The sequence below is a fragment of the Chaetodon auriga genome, chromosome 19, assembly GCF_051107435.1.
Source record: "Chaetodon auriga isolate fChaAug3 chromosome 19, fChaAug3.hap1, whole genome shotgun sequence".
NCBI classification, from domain to species: domain Eukaryota; kingdom Metazoa; phylum Chordata; class Actinopteri; order Chaetodontiformes; family Chaetodontidae; genus Chaetodon; species Chaetodon auriga.
This window is the reverse complement of record NC_135092.1, coordinates 22,165,001-22,185,286: the sequence shown is the minus strand read 5'-3', so window position 1 is coordinate 22,185,286 and position 20,286 is coordinate 22,165,001. Positions and strand designations below refer to the sequence as shown.

At 48.6% G+C, this 20,286-nt stretch overlaps 1 protein-coding gene across 2 annotated transcripts in view; it reads left to right on the top strand.

Annotated features, from left to right (window-relative positions):
- The window catches only part of grk3 (G protein-coupled receptor kinase 3), a 48,536-nt gene that overhangs the window by 14,499 nt on the left and 13,751 nt on the right, over positions 1-20,286 (top strand). For both annotated transcript variants that reach the window (XM_076757572.1, XM_076757571.1), the window contains exons 3-13: positions 12,117-12,190; positions 12,348-12,449; positions 13,382-13,456; positions 14,647-14,708; positions 14,824-14,875; positions 15,824-15,915; positions 16,016-16,115; positions 16,397-16,475; positions 17,108-17,238; positions 18,174-18,268; positions 18,926-19,033. In XM_076757572.1, coding sequence (XP_076613687.1) covers positions 12,117-12,190; positions 12,348-12,449; positions 13,382-13,456; positions 14,647-14,708; positions 14,824-14,875; positions 15,824-15,915; positions 16,016-16,115; positions 16,397-16,475; positions 17,108-17,238; positions 18,174-18,268; positions 18,926-19,033 — 970 coding nt within the window. The remainder of the gene's footprint in view (positions 1-12,116; positions 12,191-12,347; positions 12,450-13,381; positions 13,457-14,646; positions 14,709-14,823; positions 14,876-15,823; positions 15,916-16,015; positions 16,116-16,396; positions 16,476-17,107; positions 17,239-18,173; positions 18,269-18,925; positions 19,034-20,286) is intronic.

The window sequence follows — 20,286 nt, the reverse complement described above, 5'->3', positions numbered from 1 at the left end:
GGTCGACATCGCTCAACAAACATTTCTGAGTCAGCCTGCTGATCTTTTCTCTCGTCCTGATGGTACAGTGCAGGAAGCATTAGCATTCAACATTACCCCCGCATTGTCACTTCTGGCCACAGTGGCCGCTGTTTCACAAGCTTACTAGTACACTGAGCTCTGTACTAGTACTCTGAGCTCTGTACTAGTACTCTGAGCTCTGTACTAGTACACTGAGCTCTGTACTAGTACACTGAGCTCTGTACTAGTACTCTGAGCTCTGTAACTAGTACTCTGAGCTCTGTACTAGCTCAGTTCTGGCTATGTCTCGATGTTCTCTTCCATTCTCGCTCTTTTCAGCCATGCTAGCAGCCAGGCTCTAGCCATGGCAGTGTCGATCTGTTGGTGGGTCTTTACATTTTGTCACCTGACACCATCATCAGGGCAACACAATACTTTGTTTTACGACCAAATACCTGTAAAATGAATCACCAGAAAGCCCATCAGCACCAGTTGTACTTTTTTATTGTTGATTAGCAAATATTAGCACATGAACATGCAAAACTAAGATGAACACGGTAAACATTATGCAGTCCCTGTTAACACGTGCATGTTGACATTAGCACAGCACACAGCTTGAAGCGCTGCTGTGAGTCCAGGCTCACGGCGGGACTGTAGACTTTAAGACTCGTTTTATCGGCAGTGTGCAAAACATTCAGGCTTCTCCTTTTGAACTGACACTGACTTTTGCTTTTACCTCTTCAGATTATATATCAGCTGCAGCGGATAAACATTAGCGCCACACAAGTTACTGACCAGAAGGCTGAAGTGAAGCCTGCCGGTTGTCTGCTCTTCTGCTGTCAGCTCACGGTTCTGAAAGAGTTCACGTCTCAGTTGAATCTTAGTTTAATTTTAGCTGTTTTTAGCTTCTTAAAAATGCTAAATGCTGTTTTCATTAGTGTCAGCGTAGCTGTGATGTGGCGCTACATCCACCACAGTGACTGCTCGTGGTCGGAGGCGAGGTGTTGTTACTGGTCTGCTGGGCTTCTTCCATCACTGCTGCTTGTCTTGACATTCATACCCATGAGGCTGACTGGACAGTGGCCACAAACTCATCACTGTCACCACATATTTACAGCGTCCTGCTGAAGATAAACTCCTTAATTGTTACCCTGACGAGGTGGTTTTAGTCTGTGTTGCTCAGCCGCAGAGCACCTGCTGAGTGAAAGCTGTTTTCTCGTATTGTCCTGACGCACCAAATGTTCCAGATCTTAATAATGTCAGATGCTTTTTAATCTGCTCTCATACGTGTGTGCCGGCTGTCACAGCGCAGCGATTGGTCGTCTTCGTTTGTGTTTGCCGTTGCTCTCGTCGGTGCAGCGGCTCGACGCGGAGCGTCACGTTTCCCGCTTCCTCCTGCCCTGCGGCCGGTAGCGGCGCCTCTGTGCCGGCTCCTCCGAGGATTTCCATTCTGAGCTGACGGGCTGCGTGCCAGGATTGTGGCGCACCGGGGGACCACAGCCGCCCTGCAGGCTTCTGCTGGCTTTACTTACTGTTCTGGGTCTCAGCCCCTCGTGAGAACAGGCTGCGTTAATTCTGTCTGCCTGCTTCTCTTTGTCTTCAGTCTCCTTCTGTCGGACTTGTTGCTTTCTTTATTTCTCTCTTATGTTCAGTGTCATCACCTCGCACTTCCTCTCTTCTGTGTGTGTGTGTGTGTGTGTGTGTGTGTGTGTGTGTGTGTGTGTGTGTGTGTGTGTGTGTGTCTCTTATTAGACACCAGTTTGAAACCCATGACGTTCACCCGTCCAGTAATATTCCAGCTCTTCCCAGGTGTTTCTCTGAACAGAAACGTGGAAATGACAGGTGCTCTCGCTCTGCTGGAATTTTGGTGACGATAAACAACGAACGCTTCCTGGTTCCAGCTCCTCACTTGTGAGGATTGGTGTTTCATGTAGCTGTAAACTGGATCTCTTTGGGTTTTGGACGGCAGCCTGGACAAAGCAAGCAATTTGATAATGTCACCTTGCCCTCTGGGGAACTGTGAATGTCATTTTTCACTATTCTCTGACATTTAATAGACCAAACAATCCATTAATTGAAAAAGATTCCAGTTACACTTTTGGGCTGGGGGCGGGGGGGCAGTTTTCAGTGATTAGTCCACGTGGGAACGACACTAACAAATATTTTCACTCGCCTTTGTTTCCTCGTGTTCCAGTGTTTTCAGGCTCTCCTCTTCAGGGATGCCTTCACAGCTGTTTCCTCAGCCGATGGTAACGAACGTTATGAGACAAAGTATTCTTCATCAGCAGACCATCATTAGTTCTTCATCATCAACAGTTTGAGCTGTGAATCACAGGAAAATGACTTCACCTCGCCGGATCATGTGACGCTTCAGATGGCCTGTACGGGCGTAAACTGACAAACCACCAACAACGACTGACTGATATCGATTAAGTGTTTATTCTTTAAAACATCAGAAAACAGTAAAAACCCAAATATTCAAGTTCTAGTTGTATACTAACAGAAAACCAGGACCTGGAAACGGTGACTGTTTGCTGTTTTTAGTTGACTTGTTCCTCGTGTGTGATGTTCGCTGTGACCCTGCTCTGCTCTCATGTCTCTGCTCATCAGACCGTCTGTCTTAGCGTCTCCTTTGAGACAGAAGCCGTCCCCTGGTTGTCGCCGGTCGTTCGTCCAGCTCACAGGTCTCATTAGTTAGCCTCGTTAGCCGGTCACTCTGGGATATTTACCTTCCAGGTAAACAACAGGAAGCCGTCCCCGCTTCATTGTGTGAGATGATCGTTTGGTCTCCACCCTTGAAAAGTCAAAACTGTTGATTTGGCTCTGACTAATCAGCGTTAAATCAAAGTTTTCCTCCGGTTTCACACTTGTTTTCCTTTGGCACCGTGTCATTGGATGCACACAGTGCATCAGCAGTGGCAGGTTGAGTGCTGACGGGGGCTGGTCACATATCACCATGAACTCCACTGTGTGCTGTACGCATTTGAATGGCAAATGTGTGGCTTTGCAAAGCAACATGTGAGCGTAAGCCGTGTCCAGGTAGCGGTTTCAGTGATGAAAGCAGCGACTACAAACACAAACCTGTTGCTTTACAATCCAGTAAGTATAAGAATGAGAGTTTGTTGTTAATGCTGGTTTTATTCATTCTGAATTTGAATCCATCCTGTCGTCAAACAGGGTTCAAGACAGAAACATAGATCGGGGCTATTTCAATGATTTGAGTCGTTTCATTTGCATAACATTTCCAAAGTACGAGCCGTTCTGTCACAGCACACAGAGGCTCATTCAGGCTTTAATCATCAGCCTGTCTCTATTATTCTTTCCTTTCAGCTCATGTAAAATGCTGCAGCCGTGGTTTGGATACAGACCTCAGCACACCTGTCTTACTGGACGGACACGGGCTGCCGTTGTCTGCTCAAATGGATTTTTAAGTTCTTTCATTTGAGCATCCTTTTATTTTACACACACTCAGAAACATGAACCATCCAGAGCGTGAAATCTGTCGTTATTCTGGCAGAAAGCGAGGAAACACACACTCCTGGATCTCCAGCTTCATGAGGAGTTCCACCTCTCAGAAATACCTGATCTGAACAGGATTCGCGGTTTGTTCCCCGGCGTGGGTTCACCTGCGTTGGCGCTGTTGTCCTGCACATAATGTGTCCTTTTCAGTCCACTTGTTGGACGTAGATTTTCATGAACAGTTGCAGAAACTGGGCTCTGAGTTTGCTTTTGATTCTGTCCTTGAGCTCAACGAGCCTTGTTGACTGTCATGACAACCAAGGTCAGGACGGAGATGCTGCAGTGCTGCTGGAACGTTTGTCCTGAGGGGGAGACGTGACGTTAGCCAATCAGATCTTAATTTACGGAGTGTTTGTGCAACCGTGAAATGTCCCTTTCAAAGACCGACAAGTGGGTGAATTAGATCGAGTGGGGCGAGTTTGTGCATCACGAGTCAAACCTGAGGACAGTTTTACAGCTTATACATTTTTAAAATCCATCTGGACAGCGTCTCTCAGTCTTTGGCAGTCCACGAACTCGCTGTCCACAGTCCTAAAGGTTTGACAGTCGCTGGCCTATTTTTAGGCCCTGTTACGAAGCTGAAGGCGCGCGTTGAGGAGACCCACCTGGCCTCTCATCAGCTGGACCGTCAGTCCTCTGCGAGCGCTGAGCGTGAGGAGATGGCGTCCGTGAAGTCCACGGGCCAGACGAAATCAGGGTCAGGCAGGATGACCATTATGTAATGGACATTTTGTACGCTCTAAATATAGCAGGCATACTGGCCACTGCTTCACCTTGAATCATTTTTTAAATATGTGTATAGTTTTGTACAATAACTACTGCAGTCACAGCTGTGTGTGTATTAATACTCTGTTTTCAAATGCAGGCTTTGTGTCTGAAGTGAAAACTCTTGGACTGTCTGTGATTGTCACATTTAGAGATCATACTTCTGAACAGAGGACAGACTTCACTTCATGTTTATGGCCATGAACGACACGCAGGCCTCATTGGCTGGAAGGTGTGCATCGTGTCACATGGCTCTGATGTCATGGCCGCTGCTTTAAAGCTGCGCTTATCAGTGTTTTTGTACCAGGGATGTATGAGATGAGTGCAAAGGCGTCGCTCATCGTGACCAACCTTCAGATAAACGTCACGTCTGCTCAGTGCTCCTCTGCTCTGCTGAGCGCTTTGACGTCTTTCAGCCTTTGTTTTGGTCAAATGAAGCCATGGTCAGAGTGGACAGTTTCCAGTGTCCATTGCAACGATAGTTACTTGTTCAGCCAGAGGAGATCAGCGGCACCCTGTGGAGCAGAGGGTTGGTGGATGGCGGCGTTTGGGGCCGGTGTCTCGCCCTCGTTCATATCCTCTCTTTTGTGACTCCGGCGTTTCTGCGAAGCCTCCCTGAGCTGAGCTTTCGGTTCAGATGAAACCGCCGTGTGTCCGGACGGACTGAGGCTGCTGCCGCCGTGCTCGACTCGCTAACCGGATGTCATAATTACATCTTTCTCTGCAGCTTGTGGCTCAGCGCGGTACATCTTTTTCAGTTCTAATTTAGAGCGTCCTTCCTCATTTTGTACACCTGTGCTTGAAAGGTGTACTTCTCGTGTGAGTACTTGTACTCTGCTTTGCGCCGTGTGCTTCCTGTAGTACTGCTGTGACATGTTTCTCCACAGGGATAAATAAAGTGCGCATACATCTGCTTCTGTCATGACTCATGTTAATTTAATTCATGGCTCGTGTGCGTGAGGAGCATGAAGATGTGAAAATCTGTAACCTTTAATGTTTCTGTTGAAAATCTTTGTTTTATTTTCTTGGTGTTTCCAGCAGCATCAAGGTCGACATGAAGTAGAGATTTTTGATTGATATGTGAATCAGACTCCAGATCAGTGGAGCACACAGGCTGTACATTCAGTATCTTTCCTGCTTTGTGCACTGGTTGTCTGTCTGTGCGCTCTGTGCTGTGTCGATAAAGTTGAGTCAAATGTTTTCCAGCAGGTCATGTGGAGTCACAGCGTTGAAGTGTCATTGATAGAAAGTGGCTGAACAGAGCTGCTTTTTGGACGAGGCCGCCCCTCATGACCGCAGTGAAACACGAAGCTGATTGGACGCAGAGTTTGATGAGGATTGCATCACCTCCTCCTCTGTGCCGCTCAGCTCTTCCTCTGTTCTCGAGAATCAGCCATTTCTTCTTCTCCTTCTTCTTCTTCTTCTTCTCTCTCTCCTGATGTCCACCCTCTCCCCCTCTCTCTTCTTCCCCCCTCTCTCTCCTCTTCCTCTCGCTCTCGCCTTGGCGTTCTTCCTCTCCATCTGTCAGACTTCTGGAATGGATGATGGAGAGTCGTGCGTTGCCTAGCAACTGTGGTTGCCATGGGAACATGACCAGAACTGCCGCATTTGCTTGTCGACGGGGAGAAATGAAATTGATTAAAGGAGGAATGAAACAGGTGATGAGGATTGGAGGGAGGAAATGGAGAGGACGGCGTTAAAAGGAGAGCCCGGGCCGTCTCTTTTTCCCAGAATGCACCATTTCTCCGAGGTGCCAGGATGTTTATGTCAACAGACTGTCCACGCCTCCGGTCCTGCTCGCGTCTGTCCTTTATTCATCCATCATGATTCACACTGTCCTCACGTCAAAAGAGCCTGATTTCAACCAGCTGGACGTCCTGGAGTAACAGATTACACATTACAGTACCTGGACTGTGTACAAGTAATGCAGTTTTTAGATTTTGTCAGGTTTTTCCACTGCACAGTTTCTTTTTTTACACAACAAAGTGAAAACCAAACATTCCCCTCGTAACCTTTGATCATAACAATAATCCCAAATAAATTTATTCAGCACATTTCAAACAGAAAACCGCTCAAAGATGAGACGTGTTGCTTTGCTCACAGGGTGGACAGAGGACAGCTGTTTGACATATTCCCCTGAAGACAACCACAGACCGCAGCCTGAAGAATAACCATCACAACTAAAGCGAACCGCGTTTCCTGGGCGGCTGCGACGTGCGTTCACAGGTGTTCATGTTTTTTTGTCCACCCTCTGTATGCGACCAGCACTCGGGCGTTAACCCACAAACAGGAAAGAAAACACTTTTTTTTTTTTTTTTTCACTTAACAGAGCAGTGAAAGCACGAGGTCGGCAGCCTGCTGCAGCGCTCTGGAGCTTTCGATCGAATCACATGGTCTTCCTCAGCAGATGCAGTTTGTCGGCGGCGTTTTGAACCGTCTTTTCTTGCCTTTGGAGCCGTTCTGCCTCCACCTCGCCTCCCGGTCGCCCTCTGACTCTGCAGATCTTTGTTCCCTCAGAGGTTTAAACTGTCCAGACGCTGCTGTCCACCAAACATTAATGCCTTTCACTCCAAACTGTTGCTGTTTTCATTGCTGTTGTGACCGTTTTGTTGCCCATCATGCCTCTGGCAGCGTACCTCATGTCCCCCTGCAGTGCTGCTGGTTCTCGGGCTGGTTGGCGTGGCGTGGCGTGGCGTGGCGTTCCGTGCCGTGCCGTGCCGTGCCGTGCCGTGCCGTGCGGCGCTGCCTCACTTTGCTGCTCTCCACACACGACAGAGACAGATGTCAGCTTTTCGCTTTGTTGCCCACTTTCCATTTTTCCTCTGACCCTTTCTGTGACCCCCCCAGACTTTTGGCAGAGTGTGTGTGTGTGTGTGTGTGTGTGTGTGTGTGTGTGTGTGTGTGTGTGTGTGTGTGTGTGTGTCCTCTTTTAATTCACCATGTGTCTCTTCTCAGACAGGCTTTCTGCTGGTCTTCGTCCTTGCTTTCATTCGTTTTTGTCTTCATCTTTAAAGGTGTCTCCATCAGCGTCCTCCCTCTGCACTGATTGGTGGTAACTGTCCCAAATATTACTTGAGATGCAGCCAGCTTGGCTGTGATTGGCCGTGCAGGTGGACGTGCTGAATGGCCGGCAGACGCTCTCCATATGCTCGTACGGTTCGTGGTCGTGTCCCGTGTGTCCAGTTGGACGTTAACCTGTGTGTATAAACCCCAGCGTCTCCCTGCAGGTCCAGGTTGAGGACGTGAGGACATCTCGCCTCTCACCTGGTTTTTCATAGACTGAAGGTGTTCATAACGTGATCTGAGTGAAACACTTGACTAAGTACAGCGCGTTCAAATGTCAACAGCCGCCGTCTTGGTTAGCATGTTCAGCGGCTTCGTCAGCAGTCAGAGCCGCTCCAGGACGAGACATCCGCTCCGTCATTTGTTTTAAGTTTGGCAAACAGTCCTGTGGTGACGGTGTTAGAGGAAGGAACCTTGAACGCCTCTCACCTGCCCAGGTCGAAGGCCTTCACTGCGCTTTGTGTCGCTTTCTTGTGTGAACTGATCACATGGTCTCATAGTGAGACAGGAAGTGTCTTTGGACCAGCAGTCGATGACTGACACACTTCACGCCAGCGTCATGTGACATTTAACCACGCTTTGTGTGCAGAGCGTAACCCTGGAACCCTCAGAGTTGAATGTTGAGATTGATTGATTTGAGGCGACCTCGGTAATAAAACATTTCTTTTTATTCTTACTTATCCAGACGTTGAAAACAGGACCTGCTGCACTGATCAGTGCTTCACTGTGCTGATAAATCTTTGATCCTCTGCAGCTCTGAGCTCAGGTTCAGGCCCTGCTGACGCCTTTTATTAATTATCACACAAAGATCCAGTTTTTCTGCCTTCAACGGGCACATTCAGACCTCGGGGGATGAGCTCCAGCCTGCGTGTGAGCTTTGCTCACGTGTGTCGTCTTGTGGAGTTGAACTGAAATGATGGATTGATTAGTCAAAAATTACTCAGCAGCTGTTATCACTGTAAACTGGACGTCTCTGCTTTTTGGACTGATGCTTGGACAAATGCAGACATTTGATAATGTCACCTGGTGCTCGGTGGAAATGCGACAGGCGTTTTTCAATACTTTCTGACATTTTTAGATTCAACAATTAGCCCGTTCATTGAAAGAACAGCCTGCAGATCAATCAATAATAAAGGTTAGCGCTGCCCTCGGAGGGCCGGTCAGATCTGTCCTTTCCACACATGAACTCCAACAATGTTCGCTCGATGTGACGATTCTTCGTCCACCACGCGATGAGACGCCGACGACAAAATGTGCTTCACTTATAAAACTGAAACTTCAGAATGGAAACAGGCTGAACCTAAACTGGGTCATAGAGGCCTGCCCCTCCACACCGCCTACACTTTAATGTAGACGTGTTTGTGGCGCCCTGTCATCGAATCAGAAAGCAGTTTGTGAAATCAAGAACGGCGTCTTTCAGCTGATGGTCGCAGCCTTCTGCACTCAAACAGGACTGGAGAATACTTAACATTGTTTGCTAATCCTGATGTAGTACTTGAATGAATATCTGCCACATTGTGCAGCTCTCACACACACACACACACACACACACACACACACACACACACACACACACACACACACACACACACACTCCGTGGCCTGCTGGCGCTGGCTCTCTTCCACCAGTAAAGGTCAGTGTATGTATAATGCAGCACAGTCGTCCTCGTCTCACATGACCCTTCAGCAGGAACTTTTTTCTCCTTTTCATAAAAGGAATCAAACCATACTTTTTTCAACGCTCGCTCACCTGAAAGTGAGCAGCAGCCTGTTTGTTTCCTGCTGTTCACATGTCAGATCAGCTGGAGGTCAAAGGTGGAAACTGAAGGAAAGCTCTGAGTCGACTCCATGTTGACCCTCCGTGTTTATGTAAGATAATGATGACGTGAGAGCCAAACGCAGGTGAAAACTTGCACTTCCTGAAAGATAACATTGACGAGAACAAACAGAAAGTGAGGAGAAAAAAACAGAAAAATATGAATATTAAAGGCAGAGTATTTATTTTAGACAATGAAGCACCGCCCAGTGAGTGTAGTTTGATTGACAGATCTGATGGACAGTGAGACGAGTTTATCGTCACGGTGGATCATGTCGACCTCCGTCCTGATGATCGTCACATAAACAGTAGAAATATGTCGTTCATGTCACTGAATACTCAACGGGAGGCCTCGACACAACCCCAGGTCCTGGTTCCAGTTCAGGACCTGGACTGGATCCTCGGCTCCACCTGCTCCACATGATGGACGGCAGAGGCAGAACAAGCCGGCTCAGTATTTTTAGACGTTCAGGTGATCTCACTAATGAGACGAAGCTCAGAGGAGCTGCGAGTGTGTGTGTGTGTGTGTGTGTGTGTGTGTGTGTGTGTGTGTGTGTGTGTGTGTGTGTGTGTCTTCTCTGGAAGAGGCCATTTGTTGAATTAGCTGGGCAGTGTTGAAGTGTTCAGCGATTAAGGTTAATCCTTGACTCTTGGTGATGTAAGAACTGTCGTTTTCCCCGCTGTCCCTCTCTCTTAATACCTCTCTCACACATTCAGTCCTCGCCGCCGAAAACCTGTCTGTCTGTCTGTCTGTCTGTGTGTCTGTCTGTGTGTGTGTCTGTGTGTCTGTCTGTCTGTCTGTCTGTCTGTCTGTCTGTCTGTCTGTCTGTGTGTGTGTGTGTGTGTGTGTGTGTGTGTGTGTGTGTGTGTGTCAGTAGCACCCTTTCTGCAAACAAGGATGCCCTGTGCAGTCGGCTGTGTACACACACGGTGTGTGGATGCATGTGAGCGCGTGTATTTGTATGAGCCTCAGTGTCAGCGCAGAGCGAAGGGGAAATGATGCATCACGTCTGCAGGAGAGATAAAGCAGAGGGGGAAGAAGTGAGAATGGATGATAGTCGGCACGAGGCCCCAAACAAACGGCCTCTGCTGCGAGCTCGCCGTAAACCGAATCACTGAGGCCACCAAATGGAAACAAAAGCCGCTTTTTAGAAGCCGAGAAGCTGGTTTTGTGTTTCTGTGGCTGATTTCTGAAACAGTCCACAGATTGTCAGACCTTTAATATAAGACTGGTTCAAACAGAGAGGCTTCATTTCTGGTTTCCTGTCTGCACCTCGGCCCTCGCTCCATGTGGAATAACGTACATACATACTAACATCAGTATGGATTCATCTGCTCTCTGTTTTCCTCAGTCGATTGTTTGTAACCTTCATAATGAAATGTGTGTATGAAATGTCTCAAAGGCGACATTTTAATTCGACCAACACAACCTCAGGATACTCACTGTATGTCACATAGATTAAAAAGGAAACACAGCAAAACCTACAATTCAGAGGCTGGAACGATGAATTTCTGTCATTTTTGGCCGTGTGATTAATTGATCAGAGCAGCTGCAGGTTGTCCAGGATGTCCAAAAAGTCAAGATTTCATGCCTTTCTTAGCTTTTATGAAGCATCATTTCAGTAATGTGGTTTATTTGTGCCACGTTTTCTTCTGACGCCCTCCACCACCTTGTTGTCCGGCGATGTCTCACGGGTCAGGTGGGACGGTTTGACCGACGGACCGACTGGACTCACCATCTTTGTGGAGAATGGGATCTCGTTAGCCATCTATTTTTGGTAACACCTGATGCTAATCAGGTAAAGCCACAGAGAGGACGCATGCAAACACTCTCTGAGTGCGGCTTTGTCTCAACAACAGCTCTCGTCCCCGTCTCTCATGTCTCTTCCGTCCTCTGGATGCTCTGTACGTCTTTGGCAGTGTGGTGGCGTGGCAGACATCAGGGGATCACCGTAACTCAACGGGCCCGGCCTCCCGGCGAGCAGCACCGCCCACTGTACATCTCCTCTGTGTCTCCACACCATCATGCACACATCGCCGGTAGCCACGGAGGCAGTTACCATGGCAACAGCGCGCCTCAGCTCTGCGAGCAAACGTTTTTATTTCCCCCAGCTCTCGTCTTCCTCAGATGATGTTTCACTGAGCGCGGATTTGACTGCATGTCGTGAGATTATTATCCATTGTCTGCGCGTTTGAGAGCGTCACTTTCAGCCAGTAAGGCCTGGTGCATCCCTGGAATTATGACCTGTGCGTGTGTGCGTGTGTGTGTGCGGGCTGGAGGGAAGGCTCAGAATCAGCCCTAATAAGAACAAGACAACCTCAATCCAGTCTGGTCACCGGTGTTAGCATGCTAACGCTTGCTCATCAGCAGTAGAAGTGAAGCTTAGTGGAGGCCGATGGAGGGTCGTCAGTTTTTAGGGTGTTTTTGGTCACAAACAGAGGATTTACAGTTTGACCTGATGGTGGCGCTGAAGAGAACTCGCTCAGTATCTGCCTCGTGTTTGTCCTCACAGCATTCTGGTTTTGCTGGTTGAATGTGTAACCGACATAAAGCAAATATCAACAAACTCACCGTTTTGTACCCTGATGCTCGCTGCCAAGAAAACTTCAGAGAAAAACCAAAATGTTTTCCAAAGATTTAATGCTTTTTTCTCTCTGGACCTGTTTCACAACAGTCTGCGATTAGTTCTCCAGCTGCTCGTTTGCGTGAGCGGTGCTTTCTGGGAGAAAAGCAGCAAAGTCCAAATCCAGTTTCTGTTTGAAGGCTGACTGTTCATTTTGTCTCCACACTGAGAGTTCATGTGCAGTCACACCTGCGTTTTGTGCCACTTCCTGTGTTACCTGTGTGCTGTCACGTGTTCATCCAGGTGTGTTCATTCAGTCTGGACCCTCAGATGTTCTCAGTGGCATCAGGTTGTTTGTCCTCACGGTTCCTCCTGTGTGTGTCCGACAGGCTTCCTGCTGTTCAAGGACTTCTGCATGAATGAGATCGACGAGGCCGTGCCGCAGCTCAAGTTCTACGAAGAAGTAAGTCCACAGTGTCCCGTGTGAGCGGGATTAGACGGCGTCATGGGATGGAAGAGAGATTAGGCCTGTAATCCTGCTCATTCAGATTTAGCCCTCCCAAGAAGCGCTTTGCGTTGTTTTGTCGTGGCGTTGAGATGACCTCGTGTGTCTGTTTCAGATTAAGGACTACGAGAAGCTGGACTCCGAGGAGGAGAGGTTGAGCCGCAGCCGGCAGATTTACGACGGCTACATCATGAAGGAGCTCCTGTCCTGTTCACATGTGAGGGCGCCGTCACGTCCACGCGGCGCCGCCGAGGCGCTCACAGTCAAGTACACACAGAGACGCAGAGGTCGCGTCTGGTTGGACGAGGAGTCTGGCTGCTGTAACGTGGCGGTCCCAGACACCCGCCGCCAAACGGGCCACAAGACAGAAAAGATGTGACATATTTGGACAGTTTTACCTCCGCAGACCTTTAAAAATGAATGAGAAGCAGAGCTGCAGCTAACCGTTCCGTTCAGCCCTCTGTCTGCCCAGTGTTTTCTACTGCAATGATCAGGTGAAGGTGTGTTCATCAACATGTCAGTTTTAAGTCGCTTATCAGGCGCCAAACATCAGGAGCTTCACGGCTCCTCCTGTAGTTCTGTCATGGTCGGTTAAAGCTGAGAGGAACGTTTGCGTAACAGACACCTCCGGTTTGCCTGAGCGACGCTGAAACAGACGGCTGAAGCTCACGTTAGATTTGAGCTTCAGGGAGAATCGATCAGAGCTCTGATCAGCACACACTTCAGCTCTGTGTCCGTAAACACTTCAGATTGAGTCAATAAACTGAGTGTACACGTGATTCAGTCATTCGAAAGACTGTGTTTAATATCAAGTTACACACTTTGCATGTATCGGAGCACAGAGGGATGATGGGAAACCAAACAGCACTCAGTGCAGCTTTAATCCTCCTGCAAGGCAACAATTTGGGATGTAAAACAAAGTTAGTGCTCAGCGCCGTCTGAAGGGAGGAAGTTAATAAACTCACCGCCCACACACGCACACACACACACACGCACACACACACACAGGGATATTAGCCTCGCGTTGGTAGCGGTCTCGCGGCTCCTAACGTTCCCGGTCATGTTCCACTCGGGGATGCAGAACTGAAATTACTGGTAACGCTGCATTTTTTAATGACCCTTCCGTTTATTTCCTCCTCTTTGTCTCAGCCTTTTTCTAAGAAAGCCGTGGACCACGTGCAGAGCCATTTAGTCAAGAAACAGGTTCCCCCAACTCTCTTCCAGGTAAAACAGCTTTCTCAATGCTTTCTGTCTTCTTCTGTGGTTTTTCTGCTTCAACAGCAGGAAATACAGAAACTGTGCTTGTTTGTTGTCACTCGCTAAGCGATGAAGAGCAGCCGGACTGAGATCTGTGTGCTGGTCAGCAACCACAGTAATTCATTAAACAATTTCCTTTATCTTTGTACTTCACACCTTCGACGCGTTTGAAGGTGTGAATCCTCAAAATGGCTGCAGGCGATTTGTGCCGTGGCCGGGCGGTACGGCAGCAGCTTTCATCACAATAATTTTCATATGTGGAAGCTGAAAAGTGACCAAGAATTGTTCCAGCGAGAGAAAATCTGTTTGGATAAATGAACATATTCAGTCGAGTCAGGAATCCCTCAGCGTGAGAGGAGAAGCTCAGGAGTGACGTCTCCTCTGCTTTGTGGCTAAGCGGCGCTGAAGCATGACCACGGCGCTGGTGTCAGGTTTAAGGTCGCGTCGACGCCTCACGCCTCCTCAGAACGAGCCGCCGTCTACCGTCCATCAGTCCGGCTCGTGTTCAGCGCACTCGGCCAGCGATGCTCCGTTCCCAAACGACTCAAATGATTGGCTAAGAATAGCTCCGTTCCTGTGATGCTATTGGTCGTTAGTATGTCAACAGTTTATGAAAGTTTCATGTTTCCTTATCAAGGAAATGTTTCTGAAGGGTTTGCTCGGCTTCCGCCCAGCCCTGCTGTCCGTTTATCAACTTTATTTTCAATCTCCAGATTCTCAGATTCAGACTTTTAGTGATGAAATGGAAAAAAACATCCAGGAAAAACTTAAACACAGAAGAGAAAACAGTTGATTTCTCTCAGCTCAGTTAATCTAATCAGCAATTTCCTCTTTGAGACGACAGTACGGCTGTATTCTGGATATAAAATTATCCCCAGTGACTTAATTTTCCCTCAAACATATTACATCAACCTGTCAGTATTTCCTGTCTGTGTTGTGAGGCCTCAGTGTTCCCCCAGCGTCGCAGCAGAGGCGTCCTAACGAGCTTCAGGCGCTTTGACGGGTCGAACCCCAGCAAAGCTCAGAAACAGAAAGTGACCGCGGCGCCGTTCAGCCGTCACAGGATGCGTTCACGGACATTTGCAAAGAATGTTTATCACATAGTTACTGAGAGAAAGTTTGCCTGAGCTGCTGTTAATGTGTCTGTCCCCCTGCAGCCATACATAGTGGAGATCTGTGACAGCTTGAGAGGGAAGATCTTCCAGAAGTTCATTGAGAGGTGAGGCGGGAGGTGGGGGTGGGGGTGGGGGTGGGGGTGGGGGTGGAGGCACTGCATGGAAGAGTTTCACAGCGTACAGTAAATTCACATTTCATTGTCTCCTTTTTCTCCGCAGTGATAAATTTACTCGTTTTTGCCAGTGGAAGAACGTGGAGCTCAACATCCACGTGAGTACACGCTGTGAAGGCTCTTGCACACCTGTGGTTCTTCCTGTTTGGTCCAGATCAGAGGTTTCCACCACTCCTCCACAGTCCCCCCGCCGTCCACGTGACGAGAGCGTCGCTGTTTCAGGAGAAGAAGAAGAACGTCAAGACATTTTCTCTTATTGTCGGTCTCTTTGGGGATAATCGTGCTCTCAGCTCTGGAGCTTCAGCTCCCAGAATCCTTTGGTGCTATAAACAGGAAGCGTCACCACACTATTGGCTACAACTTTAGGTGTTTTTTTCTGTTTATGTTTGTGTATTTTGATAAAGTGGCGGTAAAAGTCTGCTGTGTAGCTGTTAGCAGCTGCTGTTAGCAGTCAGTCACTGGATTCCTCTGAGCCTCATATTGACGCACATGTCAGCGGTCGTGTTAAAGCGTCTGACTTGGCTCAGTGAGCTGCGTGTCACCGTGTGGATGGTAGGTGGGCCGGCGTGCCGCTGGCCTCAGAGCAGCTGTGTGCGCCTGTGGCTTCCACCTCACGCTGTGTCTTCGCCTCGTGTCTGTCCCTCCACGTCCTCCCTTCAGCTCTGTCACCTCAGTCTGAAAACCTCCGGTGCAGACCAGAAGGAGGAACCGACGAGCTGCTGCCGTTTAGTTCCAGTCCATTTCATGTTCACACAGACTTATTACAAATTAACCACGAGGTGTAAACATCGCGTCCCGAGGACTGACAGGTAGCTCATTCATTGGACAACGTTAGTGATGACTCATTCTGCATCATCAGCATCGAAAACAAAACAAAGTGTCACACAGCACCGCGCTGCACCTCCGTGACGGGTGGAGGCATCAGACGAGGCGTCCATGTTGGCTTTAAAGCTGCTTACATCAGCAGCAATCAGTTCTAATACGAGCAGCCGTGCTTCTCGCTCTTTTCTCTGCTAAAGTCCTTGTTCTCCTCTGTGCATCTTCAGCTGACCATGAACGACTTCAGCGTGCATCGGATCATCGGCAGGGGCGGCTTCGGCGAGGTGTACGGCTGCAGGAAGGCCGACACGGGGAAGATGTAAGGACGCCGTGCAGAAAACAGAATGAGAGCTTTAGAGGATGCAGTCAGGCTGCGAGCTCCGGCGTCTAATCTGTGCCGTTTGTTGTTTGAATGGAAGGTACGCCATGAAGTGTCTGGACAAGAAGAGGATCAAGATGAAGCAGGGGGAGACTCTGGCGCTCAATGAAAGAATCATGCTGTCGTTAGTCAGCACAGGGGTGAGTTAAGCTCGACTTAAAGTTTAAACCTGGCCTTCATTCAAATGCTGTTTCCGTTACTGTTACTGCACAGACAGTACTTTTACTGCATGAAGCTGACTTTTGTAGGATTTCTAATGAAGTATTTTTACTCTGTTTTGTTGTTCAGTCCAGAATCTTCTGTTTTCTGCATTCAACTGTTGCATTAACGTGTCTTTAAATGTGGCGCCGTCGTCCAGCTGCTGCAGAGGGACACTTCTGATCTGGTGTTAAATTCTTTGACCCCCCCCCCCCCTCTGTAGGACTGCCCGTTCATCGTGTGTATGACGTACGCCTTCCACACCCCCGACAAGCTCTGCTTCATCCTGGACCTCATGAACGGTAGGGTGACCTCCACCTCGCCTGCACAGATTAAACTCCCGTCATTCCGTCGTGAGAAACACAGATTGGATTACTCGGCGCGTCGCCAGCTGGTCAGGTCATTCCTGCAGCGGAGAATCAGCAGTTGATGGGATTTTGACCTCGCTGGTGACGCCTCGCACCGCTGCGACCCGTCCGCATTAGCCCTCCTAACATCCAATTCCAGCCCTCTCTTAACGCTCCTCACTCCTCAGCACGAGTATTTCCTCTTCGGGGTCGGCCGGCGAGCGGTCAGCTTCCGAGCTTCATCAGCGTTTCCAGCCAGTCTCACAATCAAAGCCTGAGTCACCTTTTAAAGTCAACACGGCACACAGTCATCATCACACAGCGTGCAGCATGAGGCCGAGCGCTGCTGCAGCTTCAGCTGGGCTATTAATACAAGCAGTCAATACATGTTGAGACAGAGACTGCAGGGGTGGAGGACGGAGTCAGAGGAGCCTCCATCCATTCTCATTTTCTCCCACAACTTATTACCACAACTTATTGATGGATATTGATTAAAGCATGAGGTACGATGAGGTCATACTGACATTGTGTGTGTGTGTGTGTGTGTGTGTGTGTGTGTGTGTGTGTGTGTGTGTGTGTGTTTTCAGGGGGTGACCTGCACTACCACCTGTCTCAGCACGGCGTGTTCAGCGAGAAAGAAATGCGTTTCTACGCCGCTGAAATCATCCTGGGTCTGGAGCACATGCACAACCGCTTCGTCGTCTACCGAGACCTCAAGGTAGACTCTGATCCCACAGGGACCTCTGTCACAGTCCTGAAACATTCGAAGACCTCGTCTGCTCGTTCATCAAAGCCCACGACAAGCCCAAAACCAGCAGTGAATGCTAACCGCTAACAGCTAACTGCTCACAGGCTGATGGATGTTGTTCCTCCTCCGCTCGATGAAACCTTCAGGGAGCAGCTGAAGCTTTTCAAGAATGAAACTGTGTATTTGTCAGCTGTTTGTAAAGATTTATGTTTTCAGGAGGAACCAATGGGCTGAGAGCTGCAAACAGGAAGTGCTCAGAGGATTAAGGCGGTGTTGGTTTGGGTCTTTCAGTGGGATTTACGGACAGTGAGAAACATGTAGGAAAACATCAGGCTTCTCCTTTAACCTGGTCATCACTGAAAGTTAACGAAGGTCTTGATTAGTTGCAGCTTTCGTTGCCTTTCTGAGGTCGTTGAATCTTTGCGTTGTTCAGGGCTGAATGCTGCAGTTCTGTGCTTCCAGCCTCTCTGAAGCAGCAGCACACCTCCACAGATGCTGTTTCAAAGCCACAGATTCGTATCAGCGTGTTTTCAGCCGTCCTCTGTTTTCCCTCCAATTCCCCTGTTTGGACTGGTTGCCATAATAACAGATATATTTTGCTGGAAGTCAGGGAACAGTTTTAGGGCTTCAATAAACAGTGCAGGACGATGCAGATAATACTTTTCGGCTGAGTGTTGGAGGGGAAGGAGAGCGAGGGAGTCACAGTTTTGCCAAACAGCGGAGGAAAACCAGGACAGGAGGTTTTCTTTTATTGTCCGTGCAGAATTTTCTCCTTCTCAGCGGAAATTGTGAGCGAGGCTGTGAATTAGTGAGCTCTCCAGCATTGTTTCCTACACTTGTGATCTTATCTGTGGTGTTCTCCATCATCAGTGTCGGCCTGTCTGTCCCTCTCTGTCCTCCATCAGCCAGCTAATATCCTGTTGGACGAACACGGTCACGTTCGTATCTCGGACCTTGGCCTCGCCTGCGACTTCTCCAAGAAGAAACCCCACGCCAGCGTGTAAGTGTGTGCGCTAATCCCCCTCCTCACAGGATCCAGCGGGGGGGGCTCATTTAGATATTGCCCGTGCTGAAGACAGACAGCTACAACAGCAGCCTCCGAGCTACATGCTAAACTCTGCTGTAACCAAAACTGCAGAGAAACACACGACAGCAGGATGGTAACGGTTCAGCCAGACGTTCGTCCAGCGCTGACGCAGATACAGACGGTTTACTCTGACTGACTCCGAGGAGGTTGATAAGAGCTGGTCTGAGCTGATAGATAATCTTAAAAGTAAAGATTTAAAGAGATGAAGCTGCGTTGAGCTGCTGCACCGTCATTTAATTATCAGTACACGTGCTTCTAATATTCAGAGAACATGATGTCGCACATGAAACCTGAAGCCTGATAATGAGACGTTTGTTGGGTGATTTTCTGCTTGTTTTCTGTCTTTGGCTTCTGTCTTTACAGCTGAATACTGATCAGTACGTGATATTGATATTAAGAATAACGCTGGAGCTCATTGTGTTTGACAGAAGCTGAAACCACCTCTTGAACCACAGCTCTCATGTTTTATATTTACCAGCCAGCATCAGCGTGACTGCGCTGGCTCTGAGAGTCTGGAGTTGTGAAAGTAACCAGCGTGTGCTTGACGTGAAGTTCTGCTGTTTGTCGCAGGGGCACTCATGGTTACATGGCTCCAGAGGTCCTCCAGAAGGGGACGGCGTACGACAGCAGCGCCGACTGGTTCTCCTTAGGCTGCATGCTCTTCAAACTCCTCCGAGGGTAACTACTCCAGCCTTTCTGCTCCTCTTATCTCGTCTTTTTCTTCCTCTTCTCTGTGCTCTCTCCTCCCCCCGACGTCCCGTGTGCTTTCAAACCTCTCCTGCCACTCGGCATAAACCTTTGAATCTGCTCTCTCATCTGTTTGGTGTGTGTTTGATCTTGTTTGTGTGTGAACCCGTGTGTGTGTGTTTGTTTGATCTGGAGTGTGTAAATGCCAGAGGTCTGAGCCCAGTAGGTCAGAAATCAGGTAAAAGGAGGAAGAGGAGCGTGTGTGTGTGTGTGTGTGTGTGTGTGTGTGTGTGTGTGTGTGTGTGTGTGTGTGTGTGTGATGTGTCTTTCATTGATGTTTGGATCTGTGTGTTTGAACCCTTTAAAGAGGAAGAGTGTGTTGGTCTTTGGTGAAAGGTTGGCTGCTTCAGAGATGGATGGACGTGTTTTAACACTCCAGTCTAAACAGCCCTCTGTGTGAGCTGCTTGTGTCCAAAAGTGAAACAGATGGTCACATAAATTCTCCTCTAAACAATCGTACGTGTGTTTTTCCCTCCTCAGTATTAGCTGGCGGCTCTCACTTTCACTGACTTCTAAACGTTTAGCCAGACGTGAGAATCAGGATTGCTCCACCAGCGAAACCGCAGAGTGTCCTGATTCAATCATCGGAGTTTAGTTTTTACCATCCGGAGACATTTTTTAAATGTTGTCTCCTCCAGGCCTTTGAAGGAATGCTCCATCATTTCACATGTATTTCACATTCAGAGTGACAGAAGAAGATTGAGTCAACGTGTGTGTTCAGGAGGGGGCTGGAGTCGTTAGCCTAGCTTAGCATAAAGACTGGAAGCAGGGGGAAACAGCTAGCTCTGTCCAGAGATCGACAACACGCCTACCAACACCTCCACAGCCAGATTATAGGTCACATGTTTTAGGGAAATATTTCTGTATCCATCCGCTCCACTGACAAGAAGTAGTCCCAGCAGGTCCACCACAAACACAAACCATGCAGCCTGTTCCGTCGTGAGCCTTAAAAGTGTTGGTTCACCTTCTTTCATTTACTCTTCTCAATATATTTCGTCATTCTGACAGAAATTAGTTTCATCCATGTTGTCAGCTTTCTGCTCCAGAGATGTGAGGTTGACCTGTGTCTGTGGAGCTGCAGTCATGTGAGCTCAGCACTCCTGTCCTGCATGGACAAAGTGTCCCGCTGGAGCTTCGCTGCGTCTGTAGGTTCTCTGTTCTCTTACCCACAAACTCGACGTCCC